The 14,221-nt window shown below is 44.3% G+C and overlaps 1 protein-coding gene across 3 annotated transcripts in view; it reads right to left on the reverse strand.

Annotated features, from left to right (window-relative positions):
• Positions 1–1,434: 1,434 nt before the first annotated feature.
• MICAL3 (microtubule associated monooxygenase, calponin and LIM domain containing 3) overlaps positions 1,435–14,221 on the reverse strand; it is a 107,067-nt gene continuing 94,280 nt past the window's right edge. For all 3 annotated transcript variants that reach the window (XM_068191848.1, XM_068191847.1, XM_068191846.1), the window contains 4 exons: positions 9,877–9,942; positions 7,461–7,560; positions 6,446–6,519; positions 1,435–6,359 (listed from right to left, as the gene is read on the reverse strand). In XM_068191848.1, the coding sequence (XP_068047949.1) occupies positions 6,175–6,359; positions 6,446–6,519; positions 7,461–7,560; positions 9,877–9,942 (425 nt within the window). In that variant the 3' untranslated portion in view covers positions 1,435–6,174. The remainder of the gene's footprint in view (positions 6,360–6,445; positions 6,520–7,460; positions 7,561–9,876; positions 9,943–14,221) is intronic.

Below are 14,221 nucleotides of genomic sequence, written 5' to 3' on the forward strand. Positions count from 1 at the left end.
CCGAGAGCCGAGGGAACATTCGCCCTGCCACCTCGGGAACTTCAGTGCTGCTCCTCACCTCTGCCAGGAAAGAGCCAGGGAGGGGTTGTGCTTCTGCGCCACGGGGAACGACGCAGGGTGAGCGAGGCAGCTCCGTGGGCATGGAATGCCCCCTGTGGAAAGGGTCAGAGGCTTCTGAAGGCTACTTTCATCATCAAGGGAAAAGGAAAGCAGCAGCCGCCACCAGGCTGAGCTCCTGGGGTGGGGTTTACTTGTTGGGGGGTCTTTGGTGCAATTTCGCAGCTGATCTGTGCAGGAGCATTCTTCTTGGAGGGCCAGCGTAGGTTTTGCCCAAGCTAGCAACAGATAAAGCTATTCCTAGACCCGTTGTTCCATCCACAGTTTGTAAAACAGCAGAATGTCTTTGTTCCTAATTGGGATTGAGAACTCACAAATTTGCAGTGTTACTTAAAAAAGCCATGATGACGTGTTGGAAGACTACGGATGCGAGCCAACTCCTGTGTCCCAGAGTCCAGCAGTCACTTTCCAGACATTCATTTTTCTTCTGGCATCAAGTGAGAAATCCTCATAGACTGGCTTTTTGACAGCAGAAAGATCCCCCATCCCTGGGTAACCACAGCTTTCTCCCACTACTATTTTTATTCCCACTGCTGTGGGGGAGCGGAAGACCAGGAGAAAAGAACAGGAAGAACTGTAAGGTTTGAAAGGTACTCAGTGACCTGCTGCCCTCCTGAGCTGCACAAATGAGGCAGCGAGAGCTGTCATTCCTGCCACCTGCGGCACAGCCTGCTGGCCCAGCCTCCAGGCAAGGGGAAATCCGAGGCCTGTCATCCCTCCTGCTGCAGTAATAGGTTTCCTTTCATCACACCACCACAGGAACACCAGGGTTTATCCTTTTATTTTGAAAATGGTTGAGTGGGCAAGATTAAACACTTTGGGATTTCCCCGGCTGGGATTTCCCCCACCATCCTGTGCAAAACTTCTGCTTCTTAAAAAAAAAAAAAAAAAAAAAATTAAAAAAGTCAGCACAGAGGCATTAATATAATTCTCCCCATATTTTACTGAATGCTGCTACACCAGCATCAGATGTTCAGGCTAGTACTGCAGGCTGAGGAAGTGAGCTTCAGCTCAAAAATGAAATCCTAGTTTCTACAACCCAATTTATATCACCTTCATCCCTTCTTGGCTATTTATAGTAACTTCTCTTCACTCAGAATCTGAAGAAACAATGTAGAAGATGCACATGTACTGGGGGGTGTATTGTTGATTTCTTGGCATCAGGTAATTCAGAGTGGCTGAGTGAGTCAGCAAAAAATTGAAGCCAGGCACTTTAACATCCAGATTTATCTCTAGATCACCTCCTCTCAGCTCCTCCAGCAATCATCAACCAAGGAAGTGACATCAGAGGAAAGAAACCATAGCGCCACCAACAAAAAAGAAAAAATAATTAATGACTTTATTTTTTTTTTTTTTTTAGTTCAGTTGGCCATCTGAGGTGCTAAAATCTCAACACCAATGAAGCAAGTGTGCATAGAAACAAACGATAAACCACAACCAAATAGAAGAAAACAGGCTGGAACAGAGTTGGTTTTGTACAGGTAGGGTGTTCGCTTTTCTGTTAACGCTCCATACATGCCAACCGTAAAAGCCTTGAACAATCTGAATATCAGAGTTCACGTTCATACAAAGGGCAGACGCCAAAGCAGCTCCCTTGGCCTGGACTAGACTTGACACACACGCGCGCATGCACCCACAGGTACAGAGTATTTAAATTACTGCAGTGCCATCAGAACATGGCATCCTCCCCTTCGCACCTGATTTCAGTGACATCCTCATCTGCCTGCTAGCCTGCCTGGTTCCTGCCAAGCAGGCACATACAGGCAGGGTAGCAGGCTTGGACAATCCAAAAGCAGGAATTTTTGGAAAGCTTCCCATCTCTGTTACTTTGCAAAGGTCAACAGCCAGCGATCTCTTTCTCTGTGAACTACATACAGGCTGGTTTTTAGTATGCTTTAGAGCTCTCTTGCTTGCAGACAGTGACAACTGAAATTCCCATTGCAGCTTTTCAGTTTGCACACTGGAGATTTTACAATGCAACACCTCTCTCAATCCACTGGTGTGTGGTGTAAACACTTAATGGAAAACTCATTTTAGAAGAATGTTAACTCATTTTAGAAGAATGTAGCTGCTCACAAAAGGGAATTGCTGGCTGCTCTAGATCATGCTGTCTAGACCACTTAGAATACTTCATAACGTTCGGGATTAGGATGTATAAAAATATTAAAACCCACCAGAGTGCACACAAATGTGGTGACTAGCTCTATGCAAGCACCGTGTTCTAACAGAGGCCTAGGCATTGCACAAAACTCAGATTCGTGACCATGGGGGTAGCCCAAGGATCCACTGGTGCCTTTACATACAAACAAATATTTACAGAAAATGCAGAGACAGAGAGAGAAGGACAGACTTTTAAAACTTGCGGTCGCTCTAAAATATGTTCAGCAACGCAGTTTATAACATGCCCTAGTGAGACCAGGGGGTATTGGTTAACTGAAAGAAGGAATATGTCTGAAGGTTGGAGCTGAAATGTCTTGTCACCTCCCCACACATTAGTTCTCCGAAGCTCGGAATTTTACAGCCAGTTGTGACTTTCAATGAGAATATGGTTAAAAGGAACAGAACAGTTTAAAAGAAGAATGGTACTGTGAAAACAGCAGATCAGTTGTTCTGGCAGTCCTCACTCCCCCACCTCCATTTACCTCCTGGGCACTTCCTTCCAGGAGCTGGTGTTCCCCTCCCTTCCCCGCGGGGGCTGAAGGGCTTGCCCCATCCTCAGTGTGCCCATTCTGAAACCAGCACGGCTCAGGTTCCAAGCTCGGCTCTCTTCCCACCTGCTGCCGGGATGAAGCGGCCAGCCCCGGGTCAGGACCATGTCACCTGGGGACAGCCACCCTTGCGTGCCCACGTCTCGGGAGCTGAGGGGTCCCTTGGCTCTCCTCACACGTGATATGGACACACGTCACTGAATGCACATGGCTGAGCGTGCGCTGCGGGCAGCGCGAAGAGCTAGAACATCCTGCTCGGATTCGGATACAAATAAGGAATCTTGTGCTCACAAGAACCTTCTTCAGCTTTAAAAATACAAAATTTGAATTAAAAATATTCAGAGAGTAAAAAAACCCACTATCTGATATGCAAGTCATATTCTTAAAGTGCAACTGAACAGCAAATAACAAGTTGTGCCTTTTAGAACCATTTTGATATAAAAAGGCCTTTTAACGTTCCCTTTTGGGTATTTTTAATCAATTTGTGTGTGCGATGTTAGCTCTTTGTTTTCATTCTTGCTGCTGGAGGCCTTCAGCACAACCCAAAGAGTTTAGGGTTAGAATACGTGGGTTTTCTGTGCAATAAAGTATTACACCCTGAAGTGATCTCACTCTTCAGCATTGCAAAGATCTGGCCAATGTCCCTCAGCATGAAAGGGAAAAGAAACCATCTGGTGTTTCTTCTTCAGGACTTTGTTCTACAGCTCACATTCAATGACCTTTTGTTACAAGTTAGATGTGGTCCATATACTCAGTGCACTATAAAATGGACCGAGGCCAATTCTCCGCACAAGACAATTTACAGTAAACTTTCTATCTTTCTTCCCTCTTCCTGCACTCCGGCTTCCAGTGGCCCCTCAAATGCAGACTGTGTAAACTACCATTGCCAGTTTGACTCAGGCAGCAGGCCCTGCACCAGCAAACGGGAGGGAATTCTGTTCATCAGACATCCTGCTGGTAAAGCCAACACTCTGGGATGCTGGAATGGCAGGTGCCACTTGCTGAACACGCAGAGTTATGAAGTAGCACTGCAGCTGCCTGTCTGCCTGGTTTCACGAGTATCTGGATTTAATTTGTAATGCCTTAGCATAAAACACTAGGTGGATTAAAGGGAGAACACTTTGGGTGGAAAACACGGGTTAACCAGCACTGCTCGGAGTCCCTGTGGACACTCCTACCCATTCTCCCTCAGCCTGGGGCATTCTCCCAAGTCAGAGGTGAATTCAAATCATAGACCCTGGCTTACAGGAGACCCCTCTGAAGGAGGTAGAGAGCCAACAGCAAGAAACCGCACAAACTTCTGTGCCGGGGCAAAAGACTGAAGGATGTTCAGCCCTGTTGGGGTGCCTCGCACCGGCAGTGTCAATTCCAGCTGGAGGAGTCAGTAGGCTGTACAAATGTGCTTGGGAATGGGACACGTTCTCAAAGACATCAGAAAGCAGCCTTGGTACTTCTGTAACAGGAAAAGAACACAGTCAGCATCCCAAGGAGGGAAACCCTCTGGACACATCATGTGAAGGATGGGACACATCCCCAGTGCACGGTGCTGTTTCAGCTCTGCAGGATAGGTTAAGGACACGGTTTGCCCAGGGAGTCTGTCCCACAGGGAGCGGGGCTGAGCTGCTCAGTGCACATCCTGCTCACTGGTTATCGTGTGGCCACGGTCAGGACCCTCCTGGCTGAAAAGCAGCAGATGCACTCACTGAGCCAAAAGGAGCTTCTTCCAACAGATGCAGCAGGAAATGTGCTATTTTTGTTTCCGTGGAAATCCCTTGAACTGTATCAGGACTGTGAGGATCTCCTCTTTCAGTGAGGAAGAGACATATGGGATATTTCTACCTCACAGTTTTGGCTTTCTTGTTATAAAAATGTAAAATTTAAATAAATACAGGTTTGTTAGTCCAAAAGAGTGAATGTGGGATGTGGAAGAAAAGGATGCTAAGAACACAAATAGATTCTTAAACTCCATGAGTGCACAGGATTTTTTCATACAGGAAAACTCCTGGGGCAGGATGCATCCATGGGTACATAAAGGCTGCCCTTGCTGTGAAGCAGGGACCAATCCGCAGTAGTGTCTTTCTCTATCAGAGTTAAAACACTCCCTCCACAATCAAATATGTGTAACAATCAAATTATTATTAAGAACTCTAATAAATAGCCACAGGTAACAACGTCCAGTAATTTTGAAGTGGAAGTTGTAGGATGCAGCAGGCACACACACCCATCACTCGTCCATTTTTTTCCTAAAAGATACAAAAATGAATCTTCTTTCAAGTATTAAAAAAATAAGTTAATTGACATAAAAGGGTCAAAGTGACTGAGGGCCCAGGCAGGTCTTAAGCTTTGTTTCCAATGTGCAAAAACAAAATACAGAGGAAGAAAAAATAAAAACACTGAAAAGTCTTAATGGTGGTTCGGTCACTTAAGGGCTTTTCCCTTTTAGGGGGCCTAATAACCAGGGAATGCTGCCTGGGAACACCCCTGCCCCAGCACACACTTACCACTGTCCCACAGCAGTATTTTCCAGTGTCAAAACAGTCACAATAACAACAGAACAAGGAAGCCCACCAGCCTCTGAGCTGTGGCCATGAAGACTAAGGCCAGCAGTAGCTGCCTCTCCAGTGTGTAGCAAAGCAGACAGGCATCTTTCCTCTCTCTTCTCCTCCCTTTGTTCCTCACAAGAAGATTTAGGAGGCTAAGGTAGTGAAAGGGTCCACTGATGCCCACTTCTCTCCAAAAACCAAGAGGCAGAGAGTTCCATCACGCATAGCAGTATCTTCTCTGTCTTGTATTTCTTCATATCCATGCATAAGGATCAACTGCAGGTTTCTTTGGTGGGGAGGAAGACTAAAGCAAAGAAGGTGTTGCCCTGGGCTTCTGGAGCTCTCCCGGACAGCTGACTCCACTGCTACAGGCTGCTGTGGTTTTTCAGGAAAGGTTGCCATTTCCCTCCCTTTTATTAGAACTGGTGTAGTAAAAATGGGACAGGAATGGACTGCCTTAAATCCAGTGTAGTTAAGGGTACTTCTTCCCTCAACCTCCTTCCCCACACATGGATTATTCCCCCCCTCCCTCCTACCACACACAAAATATGGTCCATCATACAGGACCTCAAGGAGACTCCACAGTCTCAACTCATTTCTTCAACTTGGCTTGCAGACATGTAAAACTTAAGCTTCTGGAACCAACACACTTATCAAAAGGCTTCTGAGTGCTTCAAACCAAATCCCTGCATGCTGTTGGACCCTTCAGAGGTTTCCCCTTCAACATCTTCCTATCCATGTAATTCTGGCAAACTCAGGGTAGGCCAACTGGACAACACAGACCAGCAGAGGTAAATGTGTTAAGCTCAGGACCAGTTCAAGCTAAAACCTTTGGAAAGCATGACTGCCTCCAGGTCCTTGTCTTCTTCTTTTTCTCGAAGCCGTTGCTCCTCAAGGAGAGCCACAAGGGAATCTCTCTGCTCCACTACTTCAAGCATTTCGTTCAGGATCCTCTTCTCCTCCGAGAGCTCCTCATCTGTCTTCAGATGATCTACACAGATAGCAAGAACTATCAGCATACACAAGGCTAGAAATACACACACACACAATCCATGAAATATTCCCTTTTGCTCTCACCTTCTACTGCCATCCTCTCACGGAGTTCCTGCTGCAGTCGACTCTGCCTGTCTTCCAGTTCTAGCTCCCGAGCACTAAAAGGAAAAGAGCAGAAATCCAAGTTCCAGGCGTAATAAAATACTGCATACATTGCTTCATATTCATTCGCAGTTTCTGCTCCCTCTCTAGATATCTGCTGTGCATTTTACCAATCTCGTTTGGAGCAACTCTTCAATAACTTAAGATAAATAACCGTATTTCTAAAAGATTTAATTGCACTTTTAGCATTTCACCTTCTTTGCCTTCAGCTAGGAAGTGCAATGCCGAAAGTGGAGCAAACTAAATATAGAGCAGAGTCAAAGAGCAAATAAATCTGCAATGCCTCTACATATCCCCTGCTACTTCCCACTCTAAAACCCAAGTTACTTATTAACAAATTACTTATTACTTAAGGACATTGTCAGGCTATTGCAAACACCACCTTGGGACTTTTCTGCCACTAAGGCCATCAGCTTCCACATTGCTGAGGTGAGCTGACACACTTCAAAATGAATTTTGGTGAATTTACACAATGGCAACAGAAAAAAACCCCGTTTCATCAACAGGAAAACACCTTTAACATCTGAGCCCACATGAGAGGCACTGAGGTCCCACTATAGGCAGAAAGGAGGGCCACACGGCAAAGTGGCTGAATTAAATGCTTTTGTCTGTGCTTAGAAGACAACCTTACCAAAACCAAAAGGAGTCCCACGTTATTTCTGCATAGCTCAAAAACACTTGCACAAACAGGATGTGTTTTATACAAGAACAGCACAAGAAGTGCTCACAAAATTGTACTTCTTCATGTGCACAAATAATTGGAACTTTCATCCCTTACCACTAGTATTCTTTCTTCTACCACTCCTCTAAATTGTACTTGGGATTCCTATCTCAGCCTAAGAGGCTGCTGACGTCCTGGCCTTACAGGGAAGACAATACTGACAGATCTTCCACTGCTATTCATGACAAAATCCCCATTTTTTCCACATTCACTCACAATATCATCAGTTCAGACTCGTAGCGAACCAAGGCATTCTTCTCCTGCACCAGCTTGAACCACTCCTGCATCAGCTTGGGGTCATCCTTCTTACCCATGCCTGCGAAGAAAGAAACCTGGTAAATGTTCAGGTAACACCCTGCAATCCTTATAAGCCCAAACTGCAAAAACAACAATGGGGCAAAATGTGCAAAGAAAGCCGAGCAAGATGCTGCCAGAGCACTCCCAAGCCGGGTCCGTTCAGTTTGCCTACAGCACTCAGTTGAGTGGAAGTCACCTCCAAAAGGGTTCTCTTCTCTTTGGAGCCTACTTTTTTTTTGTTTCCTGATATTCTTGTGATTACTTGTTTCTTCCTCACTCTTACTGCAGAAAGCCCCAATTTCTATGAGTATTTAACTTTTCCTTTCATTAGAAGAGTTTTATAGATGCTCATGCCAGCTACTTAAACATATGCTCATCAGAAAAGGATTCAATTGCCACTCCATGTGTTTTACCTTTGTTTTCTTCAATTGCATGTCCTCAAGTTTTTCTTTTACTAGCCAAAAGTAACATCTTGTCTCTTCTTTTTTTCAACAGTTAAGTAAATCTTTTCTGACTGCTCCTCCTAGCCACACATATCTATTCATCCTGAAGATCCCCCTGCACAGTGAACACAGAAACTAAGTCTACTGTACTGCATACCAGCACTAGAAAGAAAAGGAACCCCCAGACACATTTGCTAATATGAAAGAAGAATAAAGAAAACTTGGGCCTTGACCACCTAGTACAGAATCTTTATTGTCTTTTTATTTTAGAACAAACTCCTAAACTAACTCAATAGTCCACTGATGAGTCTTGTGTCTGTCAGGAGTCATGTGGAATAAATGCAGAATGCCTTTATTTATGCAAAAGCCTTCTGCTGATATTTAGCAAACACAAGAACTCACCAAGGAGGCTCCTCCTGGCAAGCTCTTGGTCTGGGCCACTTATTCCACACTGAACCACCTGCATCTGAATGCTGTGATTTACATCAGACCCCAGTGGCTATATTCCTGCCCGTGTGGGAGTAGAAGCAGGAGCAAGGCCTCAAGTCAAGCTCACCAGCACTTTTGGATTGCTGCATCCCATCAGCTTGCACTGCAGTGACCTGGGCATCCCAAGGAAACTAACATCCCTGTCTCTGCTCGTTGTTATGGATATGTACTCTCTACATCAAGAACAAAAACTCTCAAGCAGTCCATCTAATGCTAAAATAATCAAGCAGGAAGCTTACTATTCAAACTCTACGACACAGACACATCACAAATACCACATTAATGGCTACTTAATTCAGACCCGTGCCCTGCCTCATCCTCGTCATGTCAGAGAAGCGCTGCCCTTCAGTTACACAAGGGAGAGCCTACAACTCCTAGTAAGCTGCAGCTTGGGCTGCCTTTCACCTGCCTTTGGAAACGTGTCATACCAGCCCCTCGGGGAATACCAGGCTGGGCTGTACCACCCCAAGAGCCCCTGGCTTCGTGGACTTTATACCAGTGTGTTGCTCAGTTCCAAGCATGCCTTTCTGAGCATCTCTGCACAATATGCCCACGTGGCGACAGGAGAGGGAGACTGTACATGCAGATGTCCAGTGCTGCGGCGCCATGAAAACACTGGGAAGTCTCCCCTTCCTTTCCGATGCCAGGATGTATAGAAAACAAATGCCTCTAAGAAAAAGCCAAAAACACAGTGCTACTGACCTATGAAATACGTAAGTATTTTTAAACAGCCAATGAGTAGAGGAAAAATGGGAGGACTGGAAAGGGAGCACTGACAACTGATGTGAGGGAGCACTATGGAAAGCAGGTAAGTGGTTAGCAAAATTACACCATGAACACACATGAAACAACCCCTTCCCCATGCCTTGGCAATGGAAACTCTACAGCAAACTCCATTTGGGATAGTTAAAGAATGCACTCGGCAAGACAGATGAGGGAAAACTAGTCTAACTTAGGGTCTGTTGGTTTTTAAAGTTCACGGATGTTTTTCAAATCAGTCCTTATAAAGACACAGTATTCCTTTAATCCCTATATGCTAATTAAAAGGCTGTATTTAAGGAAACAGATTGTCATCCCCTACCCCACCTTCCAAACACCTTTCAGGACGAATAGAGTAATTGAAGCCACCAAATGAAAATAGAAACTTTTGAGTGTGACACTTCTTGTCCCACAGCTGCTGCCCATTGTCCCTCCCAGTCACTGCACCTTCTCAAAAGGGATACTGTACCTTTAACAGTTTGCCAGAGGCTCAGAGAAGCTGGTTACCAGGTAGCTACGCACAAGGCTGGTTTGGGGACACAGCAAGAAAAGGGCTGGGGGCCTGGTGGTCACTAGCTGACTAGTGCTGCTATGACAACCCAGCTGTGGGCAGGGAGGACACGGGGTGTGTGAGGTTACGTTACCTTCATGGGCACAGCAAGGGCAGAAGGAGAGAGGTCTACGACGTGGTGTCCCGGCATTGGGCTCAACTTCAATAGGACCAAACGAGGAAGAGGAAGAGGCAGGAGAGGAAGAGGAAGTTGGAAGTGGAACGGAAAAGGAGGAAAGGGGTGAAATAAAAGACAAGCAAAGGACAAAAAGCATAAGAGTGAGAAAGAAAGGAAACACAAGAAGAAAAAGAAAAGAAAAAATACAAGAAATGGAGAAGCAGAAACAAGGGATACAGTCTACAGATGAATAATGTCCCTAATAAGCACAGATAACAGGCAAGAGGTAGACTGAGGTACTGGTGAACTCTTACTGAGCTGTACAAATATCAGGCAGGAGGTTATCGTTACTGCACTTTTCCTAATGTACAGTTTTCAGGTGCAAGGTCTTTAACCAAAAGGTTTGTGACCCAGATGTCAGGACGAGTAGAGACATATATTTAACTTCTGCTGATAAATGTCAGATTTCAAGCAGGGTTACAGTGAGACTCGCCTGCATGCATAAGACACCAGCTGTAAGCAGCCACCCTACCTTAAGCTCTATCAGGACCATGCTCTTATCACCGTGGCAGCATCCACTGATGGTAAAAGTGTCCTTTGCAATGGAATAGAATGTCTTCAGGCAGGGAACACCACAGGGAGAATCTGATTACCACGGAACCAGCCTGCCAGTATCTGCTGTGTCAAGCACGGTGAGTACACGTGTACCCCACCGGACTGTTGTGCTTCGGGGGGAAAAGGCTTTTACGTGGATGAAGTGATTCACATCAGGGGCTGTGGGGGCAGTCACCAACTGAGGATTCTGCAGAGTTAAACCGGTAAATTTAAAGCTCTCCCCTGGCGTTCTCATTCCACAAAGCATTTTAAAGCTTGGAAGTCCTGTTAGTATCAGTGACTTACTGAATCTTTATCATCTTTTCCATCAGCCAGTGAAGGACAAGCATTTCTCATCTCTCAAAAAGGTTCAGCTTCTTTAACACCAAGAATTTGCTTTTCAGTGGTACTTAACATTACAGAGATAAAGAGCAGGCAGTAACCAGTATCACTAATAGTTACAGGAGAACATGCACCAGGGAGATGATGAACTCTGAAACGTCAGAGCTACCAGAATGGAACACTTACTGGGCTCAGGGCACAGCTGCATTTATAAAGAGGAGGCATTTCTGTGTTGGGAAGAGGCATAAACTCCACAACAACAGCATGGTAAGAACAACAGTAATTTTGGAGAAGTCAGCAGAGTTTGATGTTTGTGGTTCACAGAAAGCTCTACAAAATTAGAGTACCAGTGAACTGGGAAGGCTTTAGAAGGGACCATCACAGAACTAGACCAGCACATGAATGACACACTGGAGCAAGAGGGAGAGCACACCAGCTTCAAAGCCCGTGACTGAGCAGCACGGCTTTCTCAGAAGAAGAAACCTCCGTACTGGAAGCAGGAAGGGGCAACATCAGGAGAGCTGCCACAGCTGGCCATAGGACAGTTACACATAAAGCGTCGTACCAACAACAGTTGAGAAAGTACCAGAACATTAATTACAGCTGTTCTGAATTTTCCAACTTCTTCATTTAAAATACAAAAATACTAAGGTCTTTTTTCCTACAACTGCCATTTCACAGATCAGGTTACAAAAGCAAAAACAAACAAGAAAAACCCCAAACCACAAAGGTATGGTGTAAAATATGCTTCCACACAAAGCAGAGCATTTAGTGCATGATACTGGTTAAATATTTGTTATTTCCCATCCTATCTTATTCAAAATTACATCTTTAAGCTAAAAGCTTTAATCCTCTAACTTGGTCTAACCACTATTTTGAGGGGGGTCAGGGAAATGGAGATTTAACTGTATGGAAAAATCTACTTCTTTCAGGGCTTCAGATTTCATTCAGAACTGGGTGCTGGGGGGGATTTGATACATTTCAAGCCATGGACACAGAGCCTTGGTGAGGAACTTTCAGTTTTCCATATTTGAGCTGAAAAGAAATACCTAGTACATGAAAATGTCATTCATCTCATTGTGAAATGGCCACACACTGCTAGCTTTCATCGTCAGTAAGCAGGTGGTCTGATACTAGGAGAGGATCCCATCTTTGGTCTCCAGTAAAGAGCCCCAGGGATCACACAGCACCTGATTAATACAGAGCTCACTCCCCACAACTGTACTTTCCTCCCCTGCTCTTGGTTATCTTCCCACTCTTGTCTAAAGAAAATTTGTCCTTGAATCAAGTTACAAAGTCCATGGTATCTACACTAGTCCTGCTACAAGAAAAGTCAACATGTTTTTTCAGTAAGGTAATAAACATAACCTTTGCAATTAAGATCCTTTCCAGCTACTCTAGATGTAAATTACAGTTAATTACGTTGGTGAATACAGGTTATGATCATTGCAATTACTTTGGAAACAATTTCTGTCCAAAGAAGGATGATTAGCAAGGCTTTAGAAAGTCTTCCTTATGTATTGGAGGTTTTTAACAACAAGAACAAAGTGCAACCTGAAAACTTACTTCCCATGGTTCTCTAAAGCTTATTTTGTGGCTTCTTGCTCCAAAAGCCATTAATAATCCTACAGTAAATAGTATTATTATAATAATTATTATTAATACTATTGCATTGTTTAGTGAAGAGAAATCACCACCTCCCAGCCTCATTAAATTATAAATAGGATCATCACCGCAAGACAATTTTTCTGGATGTGGAGCCAGGGCCAGATGGGGAAAACCCCATTTGTTGTGCAAATTAAAAAAAAAAAAGAAAAAACTCCTCAACAAACTTAACCTCCTTTTCTGTTTAAGTCTCCTTCACCACCAAAAATATACTGACACAGGTATTCACCCACAACATGGAAAGAGTTCTGGCAGCAGCAACACCCGCTGAAGCAGTTTGTTTGGAAGGAGCTGAAGGGCAAGACAAGAACCATTTCTGTGACCATTCCCTTCTTAGGTTCCTCCTGTGCTGCCAGCAAGTAAGCTGTGGCTATAGCCTCTGGACAGAAAGCTACCATTTTTTTCACCAGAATGATAAAGCTGCCAACAGGCTATGTTAGTCACGAGTTGCTCCCTTTCAGTGCCACAAGCCAACTCTTCTTTTGTGTAAAGCCTGGTAAAGCAGTCCCAGCTGCTGCAAGCCAGAGCATGGTTTGGAGGCAGGAGCTGCAGTTTATTAGGAAATGGAGTTCCTGAGCACACTGAACAATCTCGAGAGGCAGAAGCTCTGCCTTGCACACCAGACACATCCCATCAATAAAGTGATTGGAATTACTTTGCTTCTGTGTAAAAAAGCCACAAGAATGACCTTGTTTGCCACAGTACTCTTGAGAGATTGCAGACGTAGCTACAGTGGTGGAAACCAAGAGCCAGGTCAAGAATAAATACCATAGCTTCAATGTCTCTTCAAAATAAGGACCAGAAATTGCATAGCCACTATGCTCATTTTCACTGCACATTGTTCTTTGTTACAGAAGCTACATTGGACTCTTGCATTCTTTTCTATTATTTATTTACCTGTTGATTAAAGAGCAATTCTTCAGACTGGTTTTGTCCTTTTCCTCTCTAGCTCAAGAACACTTCTTCACAATCAGAAGCCCAGTGGTCAAAATTATCAATCAGGATGAAGAAAGCACCACACAGAGTTTGGGGTGGCAGACCCCATTATCCCCAAGCTACAGCTCACACTGATCCCCTTCACTATTTGCTCCTGTTTTTTGATGTGAGAGTGTGATGATTTCTGAGAAGTGGTGAGTCATTGCAAGTTAAATTTCCTTGAACAGATATACCACAGACCAAGTGGGATCACATCCTTTGCAAGCTTTGCATCCAAAGACTTTGATTTCTATACTGTTGACTAATGACAGTGGTTTGAAAAACAACACTGGACAGGAAATCCAGCTCTGAGGCCAATCTCAGTTCTGTGGCACTTGCCCTCACAAGTTAAAAGCATGACACTTTGGGAACTTATTCTGCTAACAAACTTCATCCCTTTATTTATCAGGAATACTGAAAGCTCTGATTTTAAATCAGTGCTTAAAATATGGATCAGTCCAAAGGAGATCAGTAAGTCAAATGGCACTGATCATAGTAAATGCCTTCTTTTCCACTCTTAAAAAAATCAGGTTATGATCAGAAACCCAAATACTGAAAAAAAACCCAAAAAACAACATTCTAACTTTACTATTTGGTGAAGTTGTTCAACAGCAGCGTTGTTAAAAACCAGGGATACAGAAAGCCAACTCTTGGAGAACAGCATCCACAGAACTGCAGGTTGAGAGCAAGGATTTTGACAGTTGTCCCACAAGCACGTCACAGTTGATTAAATGTGGGTCAAACT

This window comes from Anomalospiza imberbis, chromosome 5 (genome assembly GCF_031753505.1).
Source record: "Anomalospiza imberbis isolate Cuckoo-Finch-1a 21T00152 chromosome 5, ASM3175350v1, whole genome shotgun sequence".
NCBI classification, from domain to species: Eukaryota; Metazoa; Chordata; class Aves; order Passeriformes; family Viduidae; genus Anomalospiza; species Anomalospiza imberbis.